Here is a 25657-nt window from a genome sequence, read left to right on the forward strand (position 1 = left end):
CCACACACACCGTAAATAAATAAATATCCTATTTTAAATAAAAAAAATTGAATTTCAATTATTTACTCATTATTGATATCAAACTGCCGCTCTTTGTGAAAGTATTGAGTGTCTGGTCTGTTTATAAAAATAAAAAAAAAGAACGCCATGAGCTTCAACGCAGCCACTACATGTACTGGGGCACTATGGGTGCGGTGAGTAGCCCGCAGTTAACAGCTTATCAACATTGAATATGAACTCATACAACTATAAATAATCTTTAATTACATCCTGATGTAATATTCGACAGCTTCTTCCAAGCCTTCACTGAGACCCCCCGTTGGCGTATTGTGATCACCCTTGCACACCAATCTAGTCTGTGTGTTTCTACTATTAAGAACTATAATTGTCTATTGAAAATAATCCGAGTGGCGAAATCGGGCTTATTAAAATATATAATAGTTGACGGTAGAATGAACACTAATGCGAGTTATTACGTGTCAATATCGATTGCGCTGAGTGCCGCGCTCTTTATATTGTGTGCAAACTAAATATTGTAATTGTCACGGTTCGGTGCGCGCGTACTATGAACAGTGGCGCCCCCTGCCGACACCGGGGCCACTTCAACTTCAGTACTGAGAACACATAATATTAATAAATCCCCGCACTATGAATCTGTCACTCATCACTCGCTGTGTCGAAACAAGCAGCCGCACATATTCTAGAGTTTCTTGTAAACTATAACAAACAGTTACGGGAACAAGTAGGAGCCAGCATCCGAGCTTGTTACAGATTGTGTACACGCCGTCGTGTGCGTAGGGAAACATATGATACTAGCTGACCCGGCAAACGTTGTTTTGCCATATAAAGTATAATTCACGCGATAGTTTTATAAGTAATTAAATATTGCCTATATTATAGCCTGTACATCATTTTGTTCAATAGAACAATAGTCAATAGTTCTTGCAGCGCACGCAAAAATAGGTTTTCGATTTTACACCTTGTGTTACAAAATAGCAATTTTATTACGGATCCCTAATTTTGAAAAAAAAACATAGCCTTCCTCGATAAATGGACTACCCAACACTGAAAGAATCATTCAAATCGGACCAGTAGTACCAGAGATTAGCGCGTTCAAACAAACAAACAAACACTGCAGCTTTATAATATTAGTATAGATTAAAAATGAAAATTTGTTATGACGAAACAATAGCTGCAACTGCAGCTGGGGGCCCCCACTAATCCTCTAGAAACTTGCTTGAGGTGCTAAAGTGTGTATTCGCTCTGCGTTTGGTGAATGACTACTTTGTATACTAAAAATTGTCATGCCATGTGTATTCAAATATTTAATAATCTTTCCGATACTATTAAAATGTTGAATATCGATCCTTTCCAAACTCAACTATATTATGATTGGCTAATTAATTACAATTTATATGCTGTATCTGACTTTTTAAATTTGTGATTTTCTTTCTACAATCTTGTGTTTAACTTTGAAAACATATGGATGATATGTATATTTTGTGTAGATGTAAATTTGATAAGTAACAATGAAATATCATGTGCTGTAATGTTTTAATTTTATTATCATATAAAATGATGTGGTGTCGTGGGACACCAGGTACGAACGAAGTTCCTTCGGCTAATGTAGAATCGACACAAATTGCAAAAAAAAACGTTCTAATATTGCTATAATCGTTATCATAAATTAATATAATAATATTGATAATATATACACTACTCGCTTGTGTATGCAACTGTCGCGCCTGCGCACGTCTCATTTAACGGTTTTATTGCACGCACTTTTTTCCACGGATTTTTTCTTACGGTTTTTCAGTTCGGTCCCGCAGCAAAATCCCTATCTCCTCCAAGCCTGCCGTAAGGAACTTCGTTCCAATAACGTGGAGGTCATGTAACTTGCATGCCCTTTTAGGCTAATGTCGTACAGTATTTTATGTTAATTTTTATACACGCACTAAGCAAATAAAGAATTATTATTATTGTATGCGTAACATTGCGGCGCAACCACAAAATATTCCTTGTAGCAAGGAAGCGGTAGGTACTCGTAACCTTTATGTATGTTAATCAAACTGATCAAACAACGCGACAAGTATTTTTGACAGTTACAGAGACTGAAACAGATGGAAGTCAGTCCGTACGTGCAGAGCTATATCGCGAATGCATTAACATCACCCAAACAAAATATCTTAATTTTTGCTGAACAGCTTTAGCTGCCGCTTGCCGCTTGTAATTTTTCGTCAGTGTCGCATAACAACGCTTCGGCGTACATGACGAGAGTAGTCAAACTTCATGTCGCGCAGTTTATCTAAATTTACGTGCGATAATCATAATTTGCGAGCGACAAGTAAACTATTCGCACTCAAACAACAGTTTCATTTACGAAAAAAATCACGCATTATTTTTAAATGGGCAAACGGCTCTAATTCAACCGCAACAGCGAGCGCCAAGATACTACTTTTCCCGCATAAGTAATACAATATAAAATCCCAACTCGTAGCATTCACATATTACTCTAAAGTGAACACCATGACGAATACACTACGGGACTACACATTTATACTACGGTGATAACCATCTTCCGATCTACAGCTCCGAACATAGTCTGTTGTAGCGGAGACATATTGTATGTTAGCGAGTCACATACAATCTTCTACAAAGTTCTTTGAGCAGCGTAGACTTATGCTACGACACGACACGTTACATGCTACGAGCTACTGGAGACTCACCCACTACGGCCACCTACGGCTCAATAATGCGTTTAGATATTGCAGTTGTGGGGTATAAAATTGTAAAAATTTAAAACTAGTTTTACGAAAAAAATGAACGTCAAATTATATAGTTTATATTATATTTAATTATACGTTATACTTACAAAAAAAATATAAATAATATAAAAACCACTAGAGCAAATTCCAATAATTACCATTTGGTTTTAATTCAATTTTTGGTGGTGGTGGTTGCGCTTTGAATGTTATCCTGATGTGAGTATTCCAAACGTTTCTAACTTTTGTTCAAGTTCCTCAATGGCGGTTTTTATATGATTGTCTACCATTCTGAAGCATCAAAGTAAAATAAATTTTACCCAATTAGGCTTAAACTAAGCGCTTTTAAATCGTCACTACAAAAATTTCTTTTAAATTAATAAATTTACTATATATTCGGAAAAAGTTGAGCTCATGAGAAGAACATACAAGAAACTCAACGGCCACTCTTTTCAATCAAATAGAGTATTTTACAATGGCTGTAATATACATAACAAATTAGTTTGTAACGCATCCAATCCAATACATGAGTTGCGTTTGAGTAATATAAATTATGCCATAAAAAGTTATAAAGAATAAACTGTAAACATACAAGTTATCGTATATTGGATGCATCAACCTTCAGAGCTGGGACTCCTTGTTTGTTGAAGGATGCTTTGTGAACATAATGGCTTGTTGTTTTTATTTTTTATGTTTCGGTCTTGAATGGGTTGGTAGGTGTAAAACTGTTGAAGACAATTATAAATTGAATTAAATTATTAAATTGTAAAAAGTTAGGTGGCGAATTTAACATTTGTATCGATGTGGATGAATGAATGTGGACAACAGTGTGCAGCTCATGCGAAAGGTAATATAAATCGGTTTCGTGTAGTAGTGGTGCGCATTCAAGAAATCGGCGATGGATAACGGACGTATCATTGCTGTATCGCTATACGCTTGCGCTGACGACCAGGATTTCAGCTGATGGTAATTGATACGCCCTGTCCGTTACAATGCAGTGCCGCTCAGGATTCTTGAGAAACCGAAAAATTCTGAGCGGCACTACGATTGTGCTCGCTCTCCTTGAGACATAAGATCTTAAGTCTCATTTGCCCAGTAATTTTACTAGCTGCGGCGCCCTTCAGACCGAAACACAATAATGATTACACATTACTGCTTCACGGCAGGAATAGGCGCCGTTGTGGTACTCATAATCTAGCCGGCATCCTGTGCAAAAGAACCTCCCACTGGTATACTAACTGGTAAACATCAATAAATGCCAGTCGATAGCTTATTTTATCCATCACATTGATTGCAATACCAATTCACAGAAATAAGTATTTCATAATTAGTAAACTTACATTTTGTGTGAAAAAGAAAATCTCATTAATACATTTTTATTTTGTATTTAATATATTACTAGCGGCTGCCTACGTCGTCGTTCGCATGCACAGGAAAATAGAAAGATGGGGCGGAATAGAAAGCGGGTGCACCGCTACACGACTGCACTTATACATTCGTTATGTCTTTCGTCGCTAAAACTCGAGAACGGCTGGATCGATTTGGCTAATTTTGGTCTTGAATTATTTGTGGAGGGAAGGTTTAAAAGGTTGGAATAAACATGAAAATAAAAACAACAATTTTGATGTTCCCCCATCGTTGAGAAATCAAATTGAAAGAATAGTTGAAAATGAATAACCACTTAGATTTTTTATATCTTTCTAACTTTTTCAGGAGGTAAAAAGTAAACATAATTTTAGGTAACTATAGTAGGTAGATTAACTACAGTTGTTAACTAGCTATCAGATTATTTTTATGTAGATTAATAAATCTTAAGCTTTGTCACAAATTAAATTTCTGAACGCAAACAATTTTGTTTGACATTTGACAACAAACTATATTATGTAGATTGATAAATCTTAAGTTTTGTCTTTGTTTTTATTTATCCATTGACGCAGTACGAAGTCTGCTGGGTCAGCCAGTAAAATATAATTTAATGGGATAAGGATTACTACAGAGGTATGAATAATATGGTTTGATTTTTGACGACACTTGTATCAATTTTTAAAATGTAATAGTACACCATAGTAGTAGGACATATGGTATCGCGGACCTTTCTGTAGATATTGATACGTTCTATAATACTGTAGAGGAAAAATTCTCTATTTTTTGATAATGTAATAAATATCACTCAGTGAAGACGCAGCTTTCTAATGGTGAAAGAATATGTGAAATCCGTCCAGTAGTTTTTGTGTGATAACATAACAAACACACATACAAAAACACAAATGTTTCCTCTTTATAATATTAGTTTAAATAAATTAAATCTCAAAATTAAACACATTTAAGAAGACACTGTTATTCATTTTAACAAAACCTATTTAATAACAGCAAATACCGTCTTTGACGTAATGGCGATACTTTTTCACTTCAGTTTAAAAACCTCCGTACATCTCAAATATATGAATTGAGGACGATAAACGACATTGATATCAATTTAATTTCATTTACAATAAATCGTGTGCTATGATTGATTAGGGATGAACGACTAACGAACAATATTGAGTATTGACAGCTAATGCAGTCGGCATTGGCTGGAGAAGTTATCGTCAATCATGTAAAGCATGAAGAGCTTGTAAAGAGGATCGGTCCAAGCTGAGCCACCACCCGCCATTCGATATCGGCTGTATTGCGGCGATATAGAGTCGCTATTGGAGCGTAGCCGGCTGCCTCGAGTGCCAATTTGGCAGGATTACCATCAGCCGTCCACAGAATGTTCGCGACGGTCGTCCCTAGCTGCGAGATCTTCCCACCGTGTGTCGCTAACAGCTCGCAGTGTCATCACATCGTTAGCGGGCAAATTGGTTTATAGAAAATCGTCTTTGATATCAAACGATGTTTATTTTGATCACTTAGAAGTTTTTATTGATATTCATATACCTAATTCGATCCCGAAGACGGTATCTGATTATTTGACGCCAGGCTGTTTATAAAAGATATATTTATCCGATAGAAAAAATATATCAGAATTTTAGAAAATATTCACCATAATTTATTAAACACAAAATTCTAACTGTTTCTTCAACCTATCCTAGAAGCATGTAAATTTGTTAAAAAATAATTTGGACTTATAAGTCCAAAAATTTTTCTTTTGGCTTGTTATTATGTAGGGTTGAGTATACTCAATAAATAATAGAAATTTTAATAAATTAAAATTACCCCATACAAGTATGTCACATTTCAAATTAAACTATATATAAAGAGAAGCCTTCTTTATTTAAAAAAGACCTTAAAAATTTCTTAGTTACAAAACTTCTATGATTAACATAATCTTTTTAATTATACTTAGTGTGAAAGTTAGAAAAATGTAGAAATATATTGATACATTAATAATAATAGTTAATAATATGTATTCTTACTTCTCAATATTAATTTGTTTGAAACTTATAAATCTATACTAATATTATATAGCTGCAGTGTTTGTTTGTTTGTTTGAACGCGCTAATCTCTGGTACTACTGGTCCGATTTGAATGATTCTTTCAGTGTTGGGTAGTCCATTTATTGAGGAAGGCTTTTTTTTTTCAAAATTAGGGATTCCTAAGAAAATTGCTATTTTGTAACACAAGGTGTAAAATCGAAAACCTATTTTTGCGTGCGCTGCTAAAACTATTAACAATAGAACAAAATGATCTACAGGCAATATTTTATTACTTATAAAACTATCGCGTGAATTATACTTTATATATGGCAAAACAATGTTTGCCGGGTCAGCTAGTTTTATATAAAACATTGCTGTGCCCTTGCTGGACGTCACATATTGTCTACCTAATGTACCACCCTTTTGTAAGAATGTGACCTGTAATAAAAAAAATATTATATTATAAATATTTATATTTAACTAGTGGGTAAAGCCAATCAGAGGATTTTCTTGTGAGGAGTATTTAGTACCGGCTATTATAAATATCTGTAGTACCCCATTATAGCGATGCCTCTCTCTGTCGTGAAGTAGTAATGTACAAAGATTGTTTGTATTTCGTTTTAAAGAGCGCCGGAACTCGTAAATAATGAGTAATAGGTGATTTAATTAGCAATACTCGGCAAAGTACTGCGTTTTTCAAGAATCCTGATCGGCACTGTAGTGTGACGGGCGGGGCGTATTACTAACCATCAGGTGAAAGTCTTCCTCTTCTCCTCACATTTTCTCATTAACAATGAACAAATGGACAAGTGCGCGTCTGTCTCTCACACCGATGGTACCGTGATGACATGAAATTTTGTTAGTTTAGACGTCGAAGTTATCTATTTTTTTACTAAGAACTGTGATAAATTTTATGATTTTCTGTCAATGGGATAATTATTGAGTGTTAATTCTGCTTAATTCTGTCTTTAATCAATTCGGCACGTGTTTCGCCTCTACACGAGGCATCTTCAAGAGAAGTTGACTCGCTAAATTTCTGGCACGAGACCTCTCGTGGATTTTACAGCATTTCAATAGTAACTGTTTTATTAATAAACGCAATGTAAAGTTAGTCCAAGTTTAAAATTACTTCTGCCTTTCATGTAATTCTGTAGTGACAAAGGTAAGATAATTCCTTTGTACGTAGCTCCGAATGACTACTACAATGTTCAATCATTTACAAAATAACATCACAGGGTTTTTTTTTATGAAAAAAGGGACGAGACGAGCATGACGTTCAGGTGATGGAAATTGATACGCCTTGCCCATTACAATGTAGTGCCACTCAGGATTCTTGAAAACCCAAAAATTCTGAGCGGCACAACAGTTGCGCTCGTCACCTTGAGACATAAGATATTAAGTCTCATTTGCCCAGTAATTTCACTAGCTACGGCGCCCTTCAGACCGAAACACAGTAATGTTTACACATTACTGCTTCACGGCAGAAATAGGCGCCGTTATGGTACCCACAACCTAGCCGGCATCCTGTGCAAAGGAGCCTCCCACTGTGTGTTGTGTTGAGTAAAGGTCCACAGAGTTGTATCACAAAGACATAAACTGATCTTCCAGTCAGACACCAGAAACATATGCCTTAATACATATGAAAAAAAAATTGTAGTTTTTGGTACATAAAAATTCATACTTTAACCCTTAGATCATTAATACGCCTAGATGGACTGTGACAGTTGTGAAAGCGTCTAAAAAAATTGAGCTTGATAATCAACCTCTATTTTGAGCTATCCGCGCAAATCAAAAACACAAAGTGACATACAAATCGCGAGTGCAAGACTTAGCTTGTCACGCAGACTAAAGTAATAAACCTTGCCTGTTTTATCGGTTGTCTAGCAGCAAGAGACTCTATCTAGACGTATCTAAGCTTTAATCTTTAAGATAACGTTTTAATGGATGTTTCCAGTTTTTAACTATAAGATACATAACAATAAGAACTAAAACTGCCCAACATAACATTTGGTCCAAGTATCCTATTTTATCAGAGGCCGGAGTTGTTAAATGTATTTGTAAAACGTATTTTTCTTCAAGTGCCTCTTGAATCCGTCCCAATCACCGGTGAGACAAAGCAGTTGTCAGCCAGGATTTTCTTCTTCACCCCGCGCATCTCTCTCTTATACAAGTAAGATATAAGGATTTCAAACTTTATTTAAGAATCAACGTATTTGGGAAATCAACACTATAAGATTACAATTTTATTAACAAAGTTATTTTCAGATAACTACAATCCATTGTTAGTAAACTTATAATCTAATTGTGTTTATAATTATCACTATGACGGGACATATGTCTTTTTATTATATGGCCAACGTAAGGACAGTACCCGCTGTCGGCTATCGCCAGATAATAATAATTCAAGTAAGTATTACTGCTGCCTCGTATTCGGCGGAGTATAGAAGCCGTTTTTTTGCGTAGAACGGTGCTATAGCTGTCGACCTCTGCGTGTGCAAAGTTGACGCTCTACAAATCGTGGCAGCTCCAACAGTGCTCTGAAGGCGTTGTTATACGTCGCTATATTAAGTCTTAGTATGAGTATACCCCAAACTCTCTTTAAAATCCCTCAATTTTGAAGTAAGTACTATGAATTTTTTTAATTAATTATTGTGTAAACGGTATTTCAATGACTAGAGCACTCTTTTGACAAAGTTTCCCATATGAATATTGGCTGAACTCTACGACGTCTTGCAATAGTTTATTTCTATGTATTCTTAAACAGATATTCTTGTTTTTTATTTACTGGAGAATTCAGATTGGATGGATAGTTTCCAAAAGTTTCTTATACTTGCATTGGAATAGTAATATTTTGACTCTAGTTGTATTATTAACAGTATATCTAAGCTAAAATATTCATCCTCCAGTATAAAAAGTGCCTAATATAAATATATCAAACAACACAACACGACAAAATATTTTTTTTAGACAAAGTATGAATCCTAGAGTACACGTAGGTTTTTTTTATCTTTTTATGGAAAATAACGACCATTTTTCTATGGACGAGACGAGCAGGACGTTCAGCTGATGATAATTGATACGCATTGCCCATTACAATGAAGTGCCGCTCAGGATTCTTGAAAAACCCCAAAAATTCTGAGCAACACTACAATTGCGCTCGTCACCTTGAGACTCATTTGCACAGTAATTTCACTAGCTGCGGCGCCCTTCACAACACAGTAATGCTAACACATTACTGCTTCACGGCAGAAATAGGTAGATATAATTATTGAGTTTTGCATCTAGCTATTTGAACACTGAAATGGCCGCCACAATTATTGAGATACAAGACAAGTTCTATAAAGAACAGAGACAATACTTAAAAGGAATTGTAGCTGGCACTACTGTTATCAAAGTAAACAGATTGGTAACAGTCAGCCGAGTGTCGCATTAAAATCACGGATCACCGTCGTATCGCATTGTTGTCGGATGGGGCTCGAACTGCTCACACAGAACTATAACTAATTCAATTTGTATAGCCCCCTCCCCCCGCGAGTGCAGGTACACAGGGGGTGACCCCGATGTAATAAGTTGTAATCTCGCATTGTTCGGCTAATTCCCGACAAAAATTACAAAGCCGATACAAAAATACTATTTAGTATAAATAAATAGCGCAACTAACTTCTCCTGACGTTAAGTGCTTTATAAAAACGTGCGTTTTGTTTGTCCAACCTCGCTGCGAGCGGCCCCCTAACATGCGACATTGGACCCTACCGCTCTAAGCACAGAGTCTGTAGTGGCGTCGGCCCTTGCACAATTAGTTTGACATGCAGGGAAGGGTACAAGTATTATTGAGCCAGTTGTGTGCGGATTACGAGATCGATGTCAGGACGATGGGAACCGGCGAAAGAACGACTATGTGCGCCGCACGCGCGGCCCTGCGACACGTCGTGCTTAGGAGAATATATTATACGAATCATCAGTACCTTGTAGAGTAAGGAACCTGCTGGTCGCCCAGTCAGATGAGTCCATAGTGGCAAACAGAACGAATGAATATTACATACTCTTGTACTTATCAATTAATTTCATAAAGTAACTCATTACAAAACATTACGTAGAAAGAAGCTTATGCCTCTACGAATATGGACGAAAGTAAAAATTTTGTTTGCGAAATGTTTTTTTTACTTTCCATTGAAATGGTTTACATAGGATTAAATTTACACAAAACAGATGAACCTGAATCAACAAAGCGTTTCTCAAATAGTCACTAGCGCTGAACATTTTATTCAATGAACTTTGAAAATGAATAACAAATAACATATCGCAGATGGAGCGATGGATCTGAAGAGTGAGAGCGTCCACTCGGACTCCGAGCACGAGCCTGATCACGAGCCAGACCAGGCGTCGGAGGTGGTGGCCGAGCGCGGGGACCAGCTAGATCAGCTAGACCAGCTGGAGCAGCTCGACTCAAGCCGGCCTCGCAAGGTAACTTGCTAAGCATTACTTCATCTTGTCCCAACAATGTTGACACAAGCTGCACAAATCCCTGTGGTGACAACAGTCAACTATTCTAACTATTAATAAATAAAATAAAAATCATTTATTGCTGTACTTATTTTACATAATACTAATGAAATAAAGTAAAAGGGGCTTTAAATAAGTATCAGCAATGGTCATTACTTGGGTACCTACAGCTTGTCTTCCAACAAAGGCCTCCTCCAAAGATTTCCATTCTGTCCTGTCTTCTGCTGTTCGAGTCCATAGTTGCCTCTCTAAATAACTACTAGATCACATTCAATTTAGTTTCGTTGATCGAGTTCAACCAAAATTTGCGGATCCGACAGAATGACGTCATACAAAGTGGACCGTCACCAAATTCAAATAAGCGTAGATATTTCTTAAAGGTCTCAGGTTTCTGCTACACATACTGTACCTACAGAAATCTAATTACGATGACATCACCTAGGACTAGAGTCTGTTTGTGTCACTTAATGTGTGTACGTACCACATGTATATGTGTGTTCGTGTGTCGTCAAGCAGGTGCGCCGCAGCCGAACTACGTTCACGACGTACCAGCTGCACGAGCTGGAACGTGCCTTCGACAAGACGCAGTACCCCGACGTGTTCACGCGTGAAGAGCTGGCCGTGCGGCTCGACCTCAGCGAGGCCAGAGTGCAGGTCAGTACTGCTACGCACACCAAGCTACGTTCGGTTATTTACTACTATAAGCTTAGAGGTCATGGTCTACTACCCATATACTCGTACATAAGTAGGTACCTAGACGCTGATTACATTTTATATCTGTAGAACCATATGATTTCAAGCTATTAACATACAAAATTATAAGTAACACTACCACTGCAGCTTTATTAACAAAAGTAAGACAAAATATCGCCATTGCAGTACAGTGTTTATTGATTTAGAAAAGGCTTTGATATAGTTTGATAGTCACAACCTCGTATTGCATAAACAAACACACAGTCGTGATATGCTTAAAATTTAATTCTGACAAAAGGTTATTTCTTAAGGAGTTCCACAAGGTTTCATTTCGGGACCATTTATATTTTTCTTGTATTTGATATTTTTTAATTAATTTTTAATAACTTCTGCAACTTAAAAAGCAGAAATAACCATTAAACAAATGTGGCACGTCATTTTAATTCGAATGAAAAGTACGACCTCACGATGACACTCTCCTGTATGTCTATTCTTAAACACCACTTTTCATTGAAATTAGTAAAAATGTAAATAAAATTATAGTAAATTTTGCTGATAGAGATATTGCTGAAAGCAATAAATATCTTGTAATACATTAAAGGGAAACTTAATTACTTTATGAATATCGGATGTTTAATTAGTGTTAACCACGAGGCCACAGAGTGGATCTACACAGTCTACATGTCTCTTCAATAAACAGCCGCCGGCCGGGGCCTTTACCGACTACAGGTGGGTAATATCGAAATTCAAGCACTGTCTGCAAATATGCATCGTGAATTATTGTGTTAATAATAATATTCATGTAGCGTACCTAACGCTCAAAGATTGAATATACACACTGTGCGAAAAAAGATTTTATTTTATTTATTTTGTCTAAATACACACTATCATAACAATGCGATACAGATTTTTACACTTTACATTTAAACACCCTTAAATTTTATACATATTATAAATAACGCTACTCTCGTGAATTCACCCTGAGTGCAACGGAACAATATTATACATTATACAGTCTACTCTATTGAGTAGATACATATGCGGATATATTTATCCGCATTATGCACCTGCCCTCTTAGTACTTTGAATAGATATGAGATCAGCGCCAGGTCCCTTCTTAGTCTCAGCTCGCTATATCCTACCATACCCGAAATAAATAATGTCGGGTACATAAGCGGGATTATAAGGGTAAACTCCGTATAGCCTCACATACAGGTACCGTATAAATTTATCTTGTACCCGCTCTAACATTATACACCATACTTGGCTTGATTATGAGCCCAGATAACGGCCTTGCATTCTAACTGGCTGCTAACCAAAGCGTTATATAAATTAATAATTGCCTTAATATTCGAAAAACTACGAGTCAAACGTAAGTTAAACCCCAGATCCCTAAAAGCTTTCTTACATACCTTAGTGACATGATCACGAATCGTCAAGGTGGTATCAAGAATCACTCCAAGATCCTTAACTTCAGATACCCTGGTTATCTGCGCCACGTCTACGTGATAGTTAAATAAGATCTTATGACGTTCCTTTTTTGCCACGTGTTGTGATCATATACCGTGACGGCCACGATAAGGACTTTGCCATGTCTGATGATTGCTACAACGCGTCGTGATTGTGGCGTTTACGATACGGACTTCGCTATGTGATCTGACTACGATTGCTACAACGCGTTGTGATCGTGACAGTGAAGATACCGACTTCGCCATGTGTTCTGACTGTGATACTACAAAGCGTTGTGATCGTGGCGGCCAGGATACCGATTTTGCCATGTGGATTATCTGTGATTGCCACAACGCGTTGTGAGCGTGACGGTCACATACCGACCTATTATTATTTGTGAATTTTGCGATGTAGATGGTTTTTAGTGACCACGACGCTTTGTGAGCTCTTTTTTTGCTCAATCAGCGTTTAAGATATTTGAGTAACTGAATATACATTTTAATTAGTCTTTAATAATTGACTGAGAAAAATTTGATTAAAGATTGTATGAAGTATTTGGATGATAGTAAAATATATTAAGGGCTTATTACGGTGGATTTTAATTTTCGCGATCAATTAAGATTTTCAAAGTCGATGCGAAGCTATACAAAACAAATATTTACTTCACTAAGTGATTCCTTTATATATATTTTGATTTGTTTTCTTGTTAATGTTTTTGGAGTTTACTCCTTTAGAATCGATTTTCATATAAGGGGCCCGGTATGGGAAAAATATGGACAGTAAAATCTGCTCATCAAAATTTGATAGTAACGTTTTTCTCATTTAAATAAAAACAGACTTTGTCAACTTACAAATAAGGCAACAATCAGCATTGTATTTTCCTGTCGGCCACCTAGCGTTACTTTTGAAAATTATTTTATTTTGCAATAAGAAGTGTTGTGGCTAGTGAAAGTTAGTTTCCTAAACTTTATTAGATAGCGTTGAACCACAGACACACCATCTTAGTTCAAATTAAAAACAAATAATACTATTAAACGTCATCTAGTGTCACTTTCATAAACTATTTCGTATTTACAAATCGAACGCTGAATCTTTCGAGTAATACGACAACATAACTTTTTATTATATTGATATTGGTTGATATTATAAAAGACACTAAACTTAAACTTAAATTACATAGAAATTGGAGGAAAACCCAGCGAGGAAAATACAGCACAAGCCAATAATAGTGACACTTCTCATAATAGCAACTATGTATATATACTTAAATTCACATCTCAGGGTATTCTATAGAGTATTAATAAATTAAAATCTTCCATTTCAGTAGGACCTGACAGATAACCATCTTTTCTCTTCAAGGATTTAAAGACATGCATTGCCTCCCCTTTATGTCATATATTTAATTTATCTAAGCAAACAACTTGCTACCCCCTCCAATGGAAAACAACGCGTGTAACGCCTATACCGAAGAGTTCTGATAAATCCGATGTTGAAAGTTATCGACCCATAGCAATTCTATCTTCAGCAGCTAAAATATTTGAAAATTTTCTCCACAGACTAATTTATATACAAGTAGCTAAACTTCTTAATAATGCTCAGTATGGTTTTAGATAGAATTCATATCAACACGATTACAAGTAGATGTGCTTTACTTTGATTTTCGTAAGGCCTTCGACAGGGTTAATAATGACATCCTGCTTACTATACTTTGTGCTATAGGCTTCTTTACGCGGATGACCTAAAATTATATGCGAGCATCCAAAATGAGGCACAATATGAGGCTATTCAGGTGGACATAGATGCTGTTTATAATTGGGGTGTGCTTTATTTATGATTTTATTATAAAATGGAATTTAATCTCACTAAACGCTATATTGTCACTTTTTGTCGTATGCGAAAACCAATCACTTTTCAGTACCGCATTATTGGTAAGCTCATACGTAGATGAAATTCAATGAAAGATCTGAGTGTGACATTTGACCAAAAGCTTACCTTACACGACACGATCACAAGACCACGATATAATAAAAGCCACTCAAGAGTCCTTTATGAGACTAGGGTCCATATTAAGGAATGCGCGCGATTTCCACAGCGTCAATATAATACAACTGCTTTACCCTTGTGCGTAGTAAGCTTGAAGCGAGCTCGTGCGTAGCTCGAGCCTACGAAGTAACCTATTCCCTTATGCTGGAGAAAATACAAAAAGCATTTTTGCGGAAACTGGGTTACTACCCGTACTTGTATCCGACTGCGTATCTGGTCGGGAGCCTCGGATACAACACTCTGGAAACCAGGCGGGCTCTCGACCAGGTAACTACCTTGCTTAAAATTAGCCGGGGTTTAATAGATGCCCCTGATATTCATAATGAGCTGATTCGATTGTATATACCTAACAATTATATTCGTAGTAGAAATCACCGTCTGATGGCGGTACTCGCGTGTCGCACGGTAGCACGCACTGCGGCGCCCGTACCGCGAGTCTTGAAATTGTTTAATCACCTCGTAGAAGCCCGCCCTGATTGTGCTCTATTTACTAATAGATTTGAGGTGTTGGTGCAGTTGCTGCTTCATTTTTGTGAGTCCTCGCATTATAGCGTCTAGCAATAGTATTATGTACATGATTAATGTAATTGATGTTGTAACCGATTTATTCAAAATAAATAACGGTTTTCGATAGATGGCGCATGACCATAAGAAAAATCTATTAACTATGAAGTTGTTTTATTTTTTTAATATCTATTAATACCTATATTTTTTTTTATTAATACGCTTTTATTGGCTTCTGCTCTATGTCTGTTTGTAACCGACTCCATTGGACTTGATTTTGTTTAGTACCTGTTCAAAGACAATCGTTCTTGAGGAGTTAACTCCAGTCGTGCGTCGGAGCTGACACACACGCTTTTTTTTATTATTATTAATAAAAAATAGTATAGTTATTAGCTATTACTTCTTACGTTGATAGGAAACGCTGTCCTTAATACTAGTTGTAATAGGTCAATAATAGTAACAATCAGTATGTAGGGAAATTATTCAAGTAAGCAATTATTGCAACTGCACTGTTATGCTTGTTATTATTTTTGAGTTGTGCAGCTGCAAGGCAGTGCTATAATGGCGTATTCGATGCGAGCACACCCAAAATGTTCCTTTACAATTACATTATTTTAAGAAATGCCATGTTGTATGCCTCTAACATGCATTATAATGCTGAAGTGAGTAGTGCAGATGCAGTATTATGGAGTAGATTGTGTTTCTCGTGTGTGCCGGAAAAAACTTCGTGTACCTTTTGAGAAAGTCACGGAATGGCATGAAATGGAACATGTGTGAAATTGCACTTAATAATATACTCACTAATTTGCCGATTTGTAGGTATGGCAATATTTAGCCGCTCTTCGACAGAAGGAGCTCGAACCTTTGAACCTAAAGTATGGTCAACTCAACTCAAACTCCCGAGGTGTTTTTGGATGGTAATGTGTGTAACTTTGACAGTTATTTGTCACTTTTCAACCTAGGTACCTGAATGAACAACTATTGACTTATAAATTAAACGTTTGCAACGCAGAGTGTCAACTTCGTCAACCTGTGTCTCTAATCAGCAGTTCATATTTCATCTGGTAATGAAAAACAATTTGTTTTAGTAAGTTATTTAAAAATGATGTACTTAAATACCATTTGAGAATGGTGTTCCTCCACGATATTATGTGAAAGGAATATTCTTCCACGGCCAACCAAAATTGGAATGTTTTCATACTCGCTGTTTCCGAGTGATTAGGACTCAAAAAAAGTGCATACGCTCACCCAAAAGGTTGACAACATTCGTGTAGTTACTCTGGCTCTAGCTACATGTATAAGCAGAGGTGATCACATGGCACCACGCGACCTGTGCGCACAATTTGTTCTCTGGGTTCATCAAAAAAAGTCGTTCCTCCGTTCACCACTCTTCACTCCAGTAATTCAGCTCATTACGCCCACTCTCCAGAAGCGCTAATGTTTTTCGCTTCATTGCCCCCGCTCCTCCCCTCTTCCCCGCTGCACCCCCTCCACTCACATTCACTATGCAATTAGTTACAATTATCTGGTAATTACGTGCCTACTGCCTACAATTATCCAAATGACTTAATGCCGGGTGCCTACGGCGTGCTTCAGACTGGTTTGTTTAATGTTCAACCGAGCTAGTTAGCTCCATTCTCCTCAATATATTCTGAGTGGTACTGCCTGTGGTTACTGCCGCCAGACATACACAAACAAACATGAAACACATTAACCTGCTTGAGAATTAAATCTCTGAAGTGTGAGTCAGAGATTCAGTATTTATAGTTGCCGTTACATTATATTACTTCCTCATGTCCAAGTAGGAATTGTGAATTCTGACAAGACGCCAACTGAACATTCGAGAAGGTTTACAAGAATATATCTAAGTTATCTCTAACCTAAACTAAATCTTACTCTAATAACATATGGAAATCTACTTAGTGTAGTTTACGATCATATGGAAATAATAAAAAAAAAACTACGCTTAAAAAAACCGACTTCAAAAACTGTAATGTATCAAATAACTAGAAATTTAATTTAATACACCTCATATGAAACCGTTAGCTTTAATATTAATAAAATACTATTACTTATATTACGTGCTACGTACTGATAGGTTTTATGTCGGTGCGAAGACCTAAACAAAATAAAACTAATATTATAAACAGCTTACTTACTGTAACGTGTCTGTCCGCTTGGGTTGTTTTGTTGTAGACGAACCTATTCCGCTCAAAGTCACGCGTGGCGAGTGTAGGTACCTACTTTTACATTTGGCTTGCCACCGAGTTCAAAGCTATCAATATATAGCACATACAAATAGTATTATTTTATAAATGTTAAAGGTAAAGATGCATAAGAGGTGTATTAAATTAATTTTTTAGTTATTTGATACTTTTCAGTTTTTAAGGCCTGTTTTTTTGAACGTAGTCTTTTTATTTTTTACTTTTTAGTGTCAGTTAATAATATTAATTTATAATAAATCTGAATGAAAACTCCGAAGAAAGCCGTACAAAAAATATAATTGTATCATCCACGTAGACAAAAATTTTCATATAAAAAATTATGGGACCAAATGGCATCTATTCCACATCGAACTAAAGAATAATTACGTTAATCAGATCATAAATCTCAGGGTAATTGATGTACATATATTTAAAAAAAATATCCGATCGATTTGGGAACCTCCTTTATGAAGCCGGTTAAAAATGGGTTTAATTTCAAACTGCCCGCATATCCTATATTAAATATAACTTTCAACGTGTTTCCACAGTATCCAGTGTTTGGTCCTTGAATGAGGTGTGACCCCGAAGGTGAGTCACTGAGCCGCTCTCATTACGCGTCATTCATTCCTTCGTGTGACGTCACTCATTCACTCATTTGTCCCCTATTGTTTGAAGAATGTTTCCTTTTAACACTTAGCTCTATGCCTGAGCAAAAGGAGACAACTGTGTGGTAATAGTTACGAGCTGTAATATTACTTACTAGCTTAGAGCAACTAGGTACAGTTAAATTATAACCTATATCGAGTCGGTTTCACAATAATGAGAGCAATAATAGTAAAAATTTCAGAGTCATACTTTAAGGCGCTCTAGTCTTAAAAACTAACATTTTTGAAAATCTACTTAAAATACTTCTACAAAAACGGTTCCAGTTTATTGACATCTTTATCTTCATTTCTTTATCTGATTTATTGCAGTTTCGAAAACACGATTAAGAAAAAAAATCTCGATAAATTTATTTTTTGAAAAATAGGCTTTTTTATTTGAACTGCTTACACGTGGCTGCCAAACGTTGACATTCAATAAAATCACTCGAAGAAATTACATTTAGTCACAAATAGGAATGAAACTTAATAATTCTAAGACTAATCGAAAGAATAACGAAGATATGATCTTTTTTACACTAACAGTAAATCAAATCAAAATAAAAAAAATATTTTGTAGGTAAATTGCATTACACTTGAAACATGTAATTTTTTGATTCATCTCGTTCGGAAGGCAGATTTCCTTAGAGAAGAACAAACAAGAAACTCTAAAGTCGCTGTTTTCAAAACATAATATATTACAAGTTCTTATGTTCAATTAAATTTACAAATAATTTCAATTACAATATAATATGCAAAGTGATGCAACAAAAACCCTCAAACCTTAATTACTAAATGCCTTACACGAGTAGGTTAAAATATATATTGATATTAGTTATTGAGTACTTTACATATAGTAGATGATGATAAAATACAGTAGATGCAGCAATCCACACAAACCGTAACTAAAATAGTAATTTTAAAGATATTGCAAGAAAAATAAAATTGAATGTCGCAGGCCGCAATATTTTAAGAGCAGGTAACGATAGAACTAGAAATAAAAATAAAAGTTCCTAACATTAAAATTTTATAAATACCAATCACGGACTAGTAAGAATAGAAGGACTCCGCACCGTGATATTAGCAAGTGAAGCACCTTTATGCTAGTGTGTGTGCGGTTACGGGTTATACCAGTTACACAATTTTTTTCTCCCTTAAATAATCATATATCCACAAGTACTTATATATTATTGTTTTAACACTTTTTCACAACGCACGACGGCATTTTTAAAATATTTTATTGCGACGCATCTGCAACTGATCTGTCACAGACGATGGCTTGTATTAGTGTAAGTGTATGCGTGGGGCTATGTATTTACACGTTTACCAGCTTGTTTTGTTGCCTCACTGTTATGTAAGGTGACACGGAGTCCTTATTTTTTTTCTCGTCCGTAATACCAATTAGAAAAGTTGGTCAACGTAATAAAGAAAAAGTAAAAAATAAAACCATAAACAATGGCAAGACTAGGTGTAATAGTCTTGCCATAAATACTGAAACAAAAAAAAACTATTGCAAATAACATTTATTACTTTTACAATGTGTTAGTCTTATACATAAATATAAAAAAAAATATATAAAAAGCTTATTCGAAATGGGCTCCATTGGCTGCAATACAGTCCTTTTAACGTTGAGGTTATCAATAGAAGCAGTGAAGATTTTTCCCATGGAAAGTGTGCATCTTTCCATGGGAAAAATCTTCACTGCCAATACTACGGATTGTTTTAGGAACTCCAAATTATCATGGCGTTTAGAGCAAGCCGTACTCATAAATCATAATCCACCGGATTACGATCGGGACTAAACGACGGCCAGTCTTCAGCTCTGATGAAGTCCGAAACGTTCGTCTCTAACCAAGACTGCCACTAGAAGGACCATTCTTGGTGAAAGTGGTGTTATTAAGGGGCTTCACTACGTTCTCAAGAATGGATTCTTGATACACTTGTGCCGATGTTTTAATACCTTTTTCACAAAAGTATGGCTGAGTCACTCCTTCCCCCTTAAGAAGTCGGATAGTGCCCATGTTGCACTCTGTCGACTAACACAGAAGCTTCCGGAAATAAGCGATAAATACCGTCATTTTGTTTGTTAAAATGTTGCTTAAATGTAAAGAAAATCTTATCCGTAAGCAAAATTTTTCTGTGGCCTCGCTTTGCGTACCGTAGTAGTCGTTTTAATTATACCACCCTATTCATTTAATATATATAAAAAATAGATAATGATCAGTTACTACGTGGACGGCCAGATCTTTTTCTGCCACAAACAGGGGAAGTCTCATTGTACCTATTAATAACCCGGTACACAAACATTTAACTCATACCAAGCGTATGGAGAGTTTTAAATTTGCATTTGGCTCCATACTTCTTTGTGTAATACATTCACAGCGATTCGCTTCTCTTTATCACCCCACTCCGTTTTAATATCGCAAATATTGTGCGCCAAACTGAGAAATTTTTTAAAAAAAATGTTCAATGATATAAAAATAATGTAATATTTTTTTTTTAATTGTAGTAGTTTTTATGGCCAGACTAAGTAATATTATCTATGCGAAGCCTCCGATATGCTCAAGTTCTCCAACTGGCTCCGTAATATTATCTATAGTTAAGTGTGGCCACACTTAACAACTTGTCACCTGTTTTAACCACGTAGGACTCGTGTTTCATTTTCTTTTCGATCATAATCACGAAAAACATGAGAATTTGTGCTTTTAAGTGTGTTCTTTAGTTTTTGTACTGTGACTTCGTTCTAATACATTAATGCTGAAGTCATTATTTTTTGTATTAGGAAAACACGTATTAAATTATCATTTATATAAAAATTTGATACATTGCACATGTTTGTAACATAATTTTCTATTTGTAATGAATGCCAAACACACCCATAGTTAGCTATATGAGCCAAAGGCAGAAACTTCTACAGAAAACTTATGAATATCATCGGAAAATATAACGAGTGCCGACAAAGCTGGGCGATCCTCCTGGTGACAACAGACGATCAAAGCAAACTAACAAGATAGGTACGAACCGCCCACAACACAACTTACAAGAACGCAGATGGTATAATAGGAGCTAACTGTTAATATGGAATTCGAGTTAACAATGGGTTATAATAAATGTTAAATGTTGGCAGTTAGTATGATCCGTGCAGAGGGGGGGGGGAGGCAGGGACACGGTAGCAGCAACCAGCATCCAACAATGGCTTAATTAAGCGCGGTTTGAACGCCGAGAGCTCTCCAGAGTGTAGGTGCAGCTAAAGCGCCGCGCCCGTTGCAATTTGGTAATTACCGCGTCTCGTCCCCTGCCGCTCACCTCCGCGGACACTCGAGCCGACGCGGCGGCGGCGCCATCCCACAGACAATGAACCACTCACAGATGTAGCAGCTCACGCTCGCGGACTTAATGAGGAATTCATTTCGCGTTCAAATGTGCTGATGAAACTTTTACAGTTGAGAATGTAATTACAGTTTCGGCAATTATGGCGTTATTGTGGATCATTTCGGTCATGCCACCGCTCAGCTCGTCGTCTTGTACTTGCGTTCGCATTCGCGATATCATTTTAAATCATTTTTCAAACATGAAAGGTGCGTTGAAGGGACGCAATCCCTCCCCGACACAATGAGTCCTCGCTAATCGCACTCGAACCGGCGCAAATTGCTTTTAATCCACTTCATAGATGGCGCTTACCGACAAACGAGCCACGAAATGCTTCAACTTGAAAAATACACATTCAGTTTTCAACTCTTTGTATCTATGTGTACGGTCGAATTTAATTTTTATGAGTATAAATGCGTGGAATTAGAAAGCCATTGAGAGCTGATATTGAGAGTTTAAGTCGCCGCGACACTTCAAGCAGCATTGGAGTCAGCCTGCTCCCGGCTCCGGGCACGTGCTGGAGCGGCCGGGAGCGACTCTCAAGAGATCAACAACCGGATCGTTTTAATTCCCTATCAGAGCATTCAATTAAAATAATTACTTAATTGTTTAAAAGTCATTCACCATATATTGAACCACTTTATTCTATAGAAAACCCGTAATAGGTGCTTACAATTTGGCGATTTTTTTTTTCAGATATGTATAACTTAATTTTAACTCGAATTGAAATTAAATAGATATACTATCTAATCATGATACCCTATATGAGTACACCTTTTATTCGCTAACAGCAATTCATAGTTACTGAATAGCCAAAATAGGCAGCAGTTTACAAGTTATCCATCTAGAATATACAATATGATCCGGCATTTTGGAAAACGGGCTCAACGTCACCGGCCAGCCATCTCTCTCGATGCTGGACTAGGAGGGTGGAATCCGGAAAGAGAGAAGGGAAAAACACCGCTAGCCAACAAGGTTAAGCGGTTATAGCTTAAAAAATAAAGGGGGTTTTTGCCTGAACGCTCATATGTCGAGTTGAATGACTAGATTTTCTTCCACAGTTGATGTAAGTTTTACTAATTTCATTGTGAACTTATTAATTTATTGATTACGACATATCTTTATTGATCACGGCTAAAGTTAATAAACGTTGGCTTTGCGTAGAGACGTCGCTTCATTGTGTGTGTTCTACCGCATGTATCACGGGGAGTGTTCCGAAGAGCTGTTTGACCTGGTTCCTGCGGCCAAATTCCACCTTCGCATGTCATGCTACACACGAGGATATTGTCCCCACCATCTGGGTGTGTGGCATACCTCCACAGTGTAGATTTCAGGAAACTTTCTTCCCCGTACAACAAAGCTGTTCAATCAGCTTCCTTGTGCGGTATTTCCAAGACGATACGACATAGTGTACCTTCAAAAAAAGCTAATACCTTTCTAAAATGCCGCCAACGCTCCTGTAATTCCTCTCGTGTTGCAAGAGAATATAGGCGTCGGTGATGACTTATCATCAGGTGACCCGTACGCTCGTTTGTGGCGTCGTCTAAAAAAAATAACGATATAATAAGACTTATTTCATTTTTAAAAAGTAATAGCAATGGGAGTTTCACAGTATTGTAGTAATATAATTGTATGTAGTTAAGTCATTTATTTGCTCCTGGTCCGGGGCTCCGGGGGTTCCGGGGAGTGACTCCATCCAATTATCAAATTATACCATTTTTGCGTTTCACCAGCTACAATGTCTTTTTATTAGCGCAATGCGACTCGACGAGCTCAATTTGTTTCTATTCTCATTCGGCTGCTTGGCAATTTGGAGTCCACAAGTGAAGTGTTAAGGCCGCATTTGCATTGTGCAGCCGTGAGCGTCAAAACCACGTATGCGTAATTGCTTTTCATTACGTCCCCATTGTAGCGGTGGCGGCGGGGAACAGCGCGGGCGGACAATTGGCGACAATTATGAGATAAAAACATTAAGAGTGGCGAGTTGAGACTTGAGTCACCTCCCCCCACCCCCTACCCTCACAACTATATAACCACGATTTTAATTTTTTTATTTTTATATTGTAAATTAATGTGTACGTTATGTTAGTTTGTTTAAATAATTGGTCGTTTGGAATGGCTATATAAATAACTTAATTTTTACTAGTATTGTATTATTTATCATCAGTTAATGAGGACGAGCGATAATATATTTAAAATATAATATTAAAATAATATAAATAAAATAATTTGTGCCCTCAGGTCTGGTTTCAAAACCGTCGCGCCAAGTGGCGCAAGCGGGAGAAGGCGCTCGGTAGGGAACACGCGCCCTTCCTGCACCACGAGCACGGTGAGTCACCTCCCCCGTACTGCTACATTCCTGGTATCACCATCATACTGTTACTCGATGGTGGTTGTGGTGGTATCATTGGCCGTAATTAACAGCACTCAATATTTTGAATTTAGTAATCTTAACGAATAACTTATTTTGATAAGGGGCACATATTTGCGAAATTATGATAATATTACATACTTAGTTATTAAAGTGCTGTGAGCTGCATCAATTCTAACATTACGTATGCATACATTTGAAAATAAGTACTTCTATAAAAGCAGAACCAACTGACGTCGAACCGTTATTTGTTCCAATTGAAGAGGGGGACAAATGCATACAAGTCATCTGTAAAACCAGAGGATTCACGGGAGCGTTGCCAACCATGTATAGATAATAAACATATGTATGAATACAAAAACCGACAGCGCATCAAGGGTCCCTTACACATCACAGGAACTCGGCTAGATTTTGGATACCACAACGGCGCCTATTTCTGCCGTGAAGAAGTAATGTGTAAGCATTATTGTGTTAGTGTAATTTAATGAGACTTAACATCATATTATGTCTCAAGGTTACGAGCGTAATTGTAGTGCCACTTAGAATTTTGAGGTTTTTCAAGAATCCTGAGCGGTACTGCATTGCAACGGGCAGGGTGTATCAAATACCATCAGCTGAAAGTCCTGCTCGTCTCCTCCCTTATTTTCATAAAAAAGGGCTCTATCTATTGCGCGACCGACGTAGTATGTGATATAATCCGGAAAGGTGTCGAGGTGAAACACGGTATAGGGTTTTATATCTCTACATCATAATTGATATACCTTAATACCTGCCTGTTGAAAAAAAATGTGAGCCGTCACGGGACGCCTGGCAGATGTGAAACATCGACATTATTTTGTAAAAGTAATATGCAGAAAAGAACATATTGTGATAGGAACTAAATATGACATAATGATAAAATAAAATATTACGATTTTTTTCCAGATAACGATGACTATTTATTGAATAAACATTTATTTTCATTATATACAAAAATTTACGAATTTATTTCAAATCGTGACTACTTAATTCGTTTAATCAGTGACTTCGGTAATAGTTATATTCGATGTTGCCTCTGAGGACGGTATTACTGTGACAAGGCGACTCGTCGCCACGGCATGCGTCGCCACGCCAGAAATCGGTTTTACGTGCGGCTATAGATGTTTCACATCAAAAAAAGACATGAGTGTATATGATAATAGTATCTCCTAGTAAGTAGTACTTCTGTATACTTGACGCTTTCACAGCGATTCATTTGTTGAACGAAACAAATTAATTGAAATAGTTTAAGTATGAAATGTAACGGTCTATGTTATCGTCCTTTAGACTATTTATTATAATCATGTTGAAAATATAGTTATTTATGCAACTGTTGTGTGATAAGGGGTATTAAAACACGTATGTGGATTTATACACGAGGCTAAGCCGAGTGTGATAATAGTATCACATGAGTGTTTTAATACCTAATTGTAAACAGTTGCATACAAGACTTCATCTACACCCAGAATATGAATCCTCTAAAAGATTCTGAAACAGTTAGCCTACTGCTAACACTAAAATACCAGTCCTAGTAGTAACCTAATATCATTCATTACTGATTATATACAAATAAACTAAGTATTGAAACAATTATTTATTTTAGTAGTAATTTACATTAATTACAATTACATTACAATAATTAAAATTCACTTGAATATTATGTTCTTTTGCAACGTTTAAAATAAATCGCTATTTTTTTGTA

General features: G+C 36.6%; 1 protein-coding gene across 1 annotated transcript in view; it reads left to right on the plus strand.

The window, feature by feature from the left end:
• The window catches only part of LOC126979457 (retina and anterior neural fold homeobox protein 2-like), a 36228-nt gene that overhangs the window by 3659 nt on the left and 6912 nt on the right, over nt 1–25657 (plus strand). Inside the window, exons 2-5 of the mRNA XM_050828781.1 lie at nt 3799–3811; nt 10473–10624; nt 11177–11317; nt 23808–23895. Of these exons, the coding sequence (XP_050684738.1) occupies nt 3799–3811; nt 10473–10624; nt 11177–11317; nt 23808–23895 (394 nt within the window). The remainder of the gene's footprint in view (nt 1–3798; nt 3812–10472; nt 10625–11176; nt 11318–23807; nt 23896–25657) is intronic.

This window comes from Leptidea sinapis, chromosome 1, assembly GCF_905404315.1.
Source record: "Leptidea sinapis chromosome 1, ilLepSina1.1, whole genome shotgun sequence".
NCBI lineage: Eukaryota > Metazoa > Arthropoda > Insecta > Lepidoptera > Pieridae > Leptidea > Leptidea sinapis.